Genomic DNA, 5,867 nt, shown 5'->3' with positions numbered 1-5,867 from the left:
TCCAGGAGAGATCTGACCCGGGCCACCTTCTCGGTGTCTTCCTCAAAGAGCAGTACCTGGATGAGGTCTTTAACAGGTTGGCCGCACTGCATCTTCAATTTGTCCCGCGGATCGATGCTCTCTGTCGTCAGGGTTTCTATGGCCAGGTGCTTTCCTCGGCAAGACATCAAGTAGCATTAACGTGTTGCCCTCTGGTCTCCACGCGCCACTCCCACTCCGTATGGGGTCGGGAACATCATGGCTAGATGAAATGTGGAGACAAAGGCCCATAGAGCATTCAAGGTCAACTAGTCGAGGATGGCATTGTAGGATGAAAGACAGTGGATGACAAAGAAGTCCAACATTGCAATAGAGGTTATCTCACCATTTTCGATTAGCAAGGGCAGTAAAATCTTCCCCTTGGGCATGAGTGACTCCCCGAAGAAACCCATCAGAGGAGTGTTGACTAGAGTAAGGCAGTCCTTGCTGTTGCTGAGTTGTTCAAACGCATCTTCGAATAAAATGTCGTCTGAACTCCCTATGTCTACCAGGATGCGCCGAACTTTGAAGTTGGCTATCTCGGCCGTGATCACCAGGGCATTGTTGTGCGAGGTCTGGACCCCCCTGAGATCGTCGTCGGTGAAGGTGATTGGGTCTTCTCTCCTTCTCTTCTGCTCTCTATCATCAATCTCGAGCAACCGCACATATGCCTTTCGGCCCGAGCTGCTCTTCCCTCCGAAGGCCATCCCTCCTGATATCATAATGATGACTTCGGCTGGGGGAGCTTGGCCTAGGGGTCTGGGGCGCAGTTCCTCCTTTGACTTGTCTATTTTTATGTCAATGAAGCCCCCAAGGTAGCCATGTTGGATCAGGTCCTTGAGGTGTTGCTTCAGGTCATGACAGTTGTCGATCTCATGGTCGTGGTCTTGATGGAACTCATAGTACTTGTCTCGGTTCCTCTTGTTGCTCTGAGTCTTCATCTTCTCAGGCCACCTGACGTACTTGTTGTCATGAATCTGAATCAGGATTTCAGATCGCAGTGTTGTCAGCGGCGTGAAATTCCTATAGGTCATAGGCGGGTCCTTGGCCTTCGGTCTGTTCGGCGATCCTGTCTCTTGTTGTCTCAGTCCGCCCTCTCTGTCTCACGATCGTTGGGGTCTCTTGTCTTCCTATCATGTTGTTCTTCCTCGCCTCTTAGTTGTTCTTGTGCTTCTTCAGTGTTTATGTATTTTTGGGTATGGGCCATCAACGCGACCACAGTCTGAGGAGGATTCTTTGAGATCGAGAGAAACTGAATGGAGAGGGGCGAAGGCCTTGCATGATAGCTGTGATGGACACCGACTGGTTCAGTGCTTGGACGTGTAAGGCCTCAAAGTTGAACCTTGCTAGGTATTCTCTAAGGGAATCTCCCTTCCTTTATCACGCTTGGAAAAGACTTGCCAAAGTTTTCTAGTGTTTCTTACTAGTCGTGAATTGTGCCAGGAACTGGTTCTCCAGCTGCTCCCAAGAGGAGATGGAGTGTGAGGGAAGGGAGGTGTACCATGTTAGGGCAACGTCCTTGAGAGTTGCTACGAAGGCCTTGCACATCAGGCCCTTGAACGAGTCGTGCAGCATCATTTGGGCCTTGAAAGCTTCAAGGTGGTCATTGGAATCTGTGGATCCATTGTACCTCTCAAACTGTGGGGCTCGCCAGCCGGCCGGGGGGAGCTCGTTCATGATGTCTTGGGTGAAGGGCGACTCCTTGGCAGGCTAGTTTCTTAGTTTTGTGGGTCAGACAACGGGAGGGGCTGCACTTCTTTCGGCTTGGCTGTGCTCCAACTCAGTCAAGTGTTGTCGATGTTACCAAATCTCCACATCCCTGTGATCTAGTACCACAGGTGTGACCTTCTCTTTCTTGGGGGCTGTTGGGAAGTCTTTGACGAAACTAGACTCGACAATGGAGACCTACTAGGGTGGCATCCATTTATCGAGCCTTTCTTTGGCGGGTACACAGGTGGTTTGGCGCAATTTGCTACAGTCATCATGTCCATGGGACTGGGCTGAGGAGTCCGATCTTCTTGATGTTTGTCTTTCTTGTTTGGACAGCACCTTCCCCTTGTTCGACCGACGCTTTTTGGGGTCCTCAAGGCGAGGATCAGCTGCAATAAGCGTTGGGGCGAGAGAAGGGACGGTCTGCCTAGGTTGTGCCGCAGAGCCTAGTGTCTACATCATGGCCAAGATTTGGTCAACCTTCTACTGCATTGCCTGAAACTGGGTGGGGTCGACCCTCGCACGGTGAAGGGCTACGGTGAGAGCGGGATCCCCGAGATGGGGATCGGCCTGTTGATCGTTCCGAAGTGTTTCTTGGCATCTTTCTTGATCGTGCGGAGAGAAGATTAGGAATGGCTTTTTGTGCAATTCCCACGAATGGCGCCAATCTGATACTGCTCGATCCGAGGTCGTAGTTAGATAATCCTACCAACTGGACGGGACCGAGGTGGAAGGACAAAGTCGCACTTCAAGATCTGAAACCAAGAAGACAGTTAAAGGCCCAAGGAGTTATCCCCAGGTAAGTACTCTGATGCTCAAGTTAGTCGAGAAAGGTGGGTGTTCGGGCCAAGCAATTAGAGAACGGTGCTGGTCTGAGCAGAGTAACGGTATGGAAGTAGAAAATTGGATCCCTTACCTTGAGCAGGAGGTACCTTATTATAGCCGAAGATCCGTGTCCTGGTCGGATGAGGCTGTCAGGGTTGTCGGAATGAGGTTATCCGTCGAGGTCTTCGAGATAAAACCTAATCCCCAGTGGAGTCCTCATCCGTACGATGTTCTCTTGTCTGCATCGCACTTATCCAAATGATGTGGTGTCGATGTGGCCAAGGCGATAAGGTGGGCCATGGAGGTGATGTGGTGCTGACATGGCCGAGGTGATAAGGCGGTCATGGAGGTGGCACATGGCATTCGGGGCCAACTCAACATTGGTAGTGGCAAAATCATTGAAAAGCACACATCAGGCAAGTGTTGAGATTCCATTTCGTTAAAAAAGACATAGTCTTGAAGGAAACATAGAGATGGCATTCGCTAGAGAAAATGCATCTTAGAAGGACCTTTGTTGGAAAATCACATCTAAACATACATCTCCAATAGTGAAACCTACAATAGAATAGGGCTGATCTCTAGTGGTAAAACTCGTAGTTGAACAGGGCTGAAGAGGGACAAACAAGGAAAGAAGGTTAAGAAACAGAGAAAGAAACAAGCACACGCAAAAAGCAGGGGGAGGGTTCAAGGTAGGGGTGTTACGGTATTTTAAAATCCGATTTCAAATTCGAGATTTGATGATATATTCGAATCGAATTCAGATAATTCAAATATTATATTTGATTGAATTCGGATATTCTATTCATATTGTTTAATTAATCGAATCAAATTCAAATATTACTTGATTTGGTTCATATTTGAATTCGACTAATTATTTAATTTTTATATATAATATAAAAATGTTTAAATATTTTACATAATTTATATATAAAAATTAAATTATATAAATAACTTATATATTATATACATTATTTAAATAAAAATCTTTATTTTATGTATTTATTAATTACCTAAAATAATTAATTGGTCTAATATTTAATTAAATTCGAATTCAAACATTGATTTTTAATGTCGGATATCGAATTTTCTAATCAAATTTGAATTCAGATACTACCTGATTCGATTCAAATTCAATTTGTTTACACCCCTAGTTTAAGGTAAAAGACACAAGAAAAGAAGCCATAAAGGTTATCAAATGGCACACACAAGTTACACGAACCAAGGTTCAAAGTATCGGAAATGCCTTGGATACACATGTGTATCGGAGAAAAACTAAGATATGCATAGATACGCTTGGAAACACTATAAATACTTTAATAAATCATAAAATTACATCAATAACACTAAATATAAGACCTCAATGAGGTGTATATACATTAAATTAATATATTTTAATGGTTTTATGAAAAATATATTGTAGTTAATTATAATTTCATTAAAAATCCTATGCATAACTATAATTTATAAATTATAATTCTTAAGTTTTAATGTTTTATGGGATGGGAAAAACCCAACTCTCCTATCAATAATTATTTATTATTTATTTTCAAAAATTATAAAAAATAAATAAACATTATATAATATATTCAAAAAATAGTTATTAAAGAAGAAATTTCAATTGCTTTGTGGATATGGTAGATCATCCAAATAATTATAACATATTCAATCATTATGATCAAATGATAAAACATAATTAATTATTTATTTATTTTTTAATTCCAAAAATATAAAAAATTAAAAAAATAATTATTAAATAAGAAATTTCAATTGGTCTGTGGATATGATAGATCATCCATAGAATTATAATATATTCAATTGTTGTGATCAAATGATAAAATATAATTAACTATTATTTATTTTTTAATTCTAAAAATATAAAAAATAAAAAAAAATGCTAAAGAAGGAATTTCAATTGCTCTATGGATATGATAGATAAATCCATAGATTTAAAGCATATTTAGTCTTTATAGGCAGAGAAAAATTACATTTTCAATTTTTTTATTAATTTATATTTTCCCCAAATATCTTCATGAATTTTCCATAAATTTATTAATAACACAAAAAAATTATGATTTTGAATGTAAGAAATGTAGATCAACATAATTTAAACATTCAAGAAAAAAAAGAAATCACAAGATATTATAAAAATTTGAAAAAACTTACCTATTTTTGCCATATTTTTTCAAAATTTGAAAATTTTCAAAAAAAATAACAATTCACACTTGCTTTTTGCAAATCTAACACTCTAGGAATGAGGTTTGGAGTTTTAAAGTAATTTGAGGGTGAAAGGATGCTTATTTCAGGGAAAAGAATATTGTTTTTTCCCTTTATTTTTTTTTTTTTTTCAGTTTTTGGTCATATCTTTTTTATCGATACACTACCGATACGCCCCGATACATCCCCAATACACCCTGATACAGTCTTATACAGGTCCAATAAAAGACAATACGTCCGACTTCCATGCTTATCCCGTATCTGTTTTTTTTAAAATACAATACGATACACCCCATATCGGGCATATCGTATCAAAATTTTAAACCTTGACACAAACAACTTAGATTCCATTTCATGAAGGCTAGAGTGCCATCTGTACCCAGCTTGACACATAGTCCTAAAGGTAAAGTTAGACCTTTGGTTGAGAGAAAAAAAAATGCTTCTTTTGTGTTTTCTTTTTTTGGATAAATTGCTAAAATCTCCCCTATAGTTTCTAGTTGTTACTGAAACTTCTCTTAAAGTTTAATAATTACAATCACCTCCCCTATACTTTCTAACATAATTGCAAATAGACCATTTTGTTATAATCCTCTAAAAAGAAGCATAAAAATATACTTATGGAGATACTTTTGACCAAAACCCTTTCATTCTTTTTTCTGAAATTCGTTTATTTTTCAAATTTGCTCTTTCATATCAATCATTCAAAGATACAATCACTACTTTAAATTCTCTTTTATTTTTTTATTGTCTATAAAGTTTGTATTGTTTTTTAGATAGAAACCGGTCTCAATAATAACTGTATGGATATTTAGACATTATTATGCCTTCTTTTAGAAGATTCTAATAGACGGTCTTTTTCCAGCATTGGGTCCCAGTCCTCCCACACGAGAAATGTGGCAAGTGGAGAACCACCCAAGCTTTGCCATGGAGCATACATCACATCAAATTAATCTTGTGTTACAGTGATGAGTCAAGCCCAATCACAGATTCAATCTAATATTTACATTACAAAGTTCAGAACCTACACAAATTACTGGTTCACAATGGCACAATGTTTTTGTCTCAAAAAAGTACAATAAACTTTTTACCAATAGACCATC

The 5,867-nt window shown here is 39.0% G+C and overlaps 1 protein-coding gene across 1 annotated transcript; it reads right to left on the bottom strand.

The window, feature by feature from the left end:
- Positions 1 to 287: 287 nt before the first annotated feature.
- LOC104603216 (uncharacterized) lies at positions 288 to 1,052 on the bottom strand. Its single transcript, XM_010267194.1, has one exon. The coding sequence runs from the start codon at positions 1,050 to 1,052 to the stop codon at positions 288 to 290; it is 765 nt and encodes a 254-aa protein (XP_010265496.1).
- Positions 1,053 to 5,867: the final 4,815 nt, after the last annotated feature.

This window comes from Nelumbo nucifera, chromosome 8 (assembly GCF_055504915.1).
Source record: "Nelumbo nucifera cultivar China Antique chromosome 8, China Antique-T2T, whole genome shotgun sequence".
In the NCBI taxonomy this organism is placed as follows: Eukaryota; Viridiplantae; Streptophyta; class Magnoliopsida; order Proteales; family Nelumbonaceae; genus Nelumbo; species Nelumbo nucifera.
The sequence above is the reverse complement of the archived record's forward strand: the minus strand, read 5'-3'. Positions and strand labels throughout refer to the sequence as shown.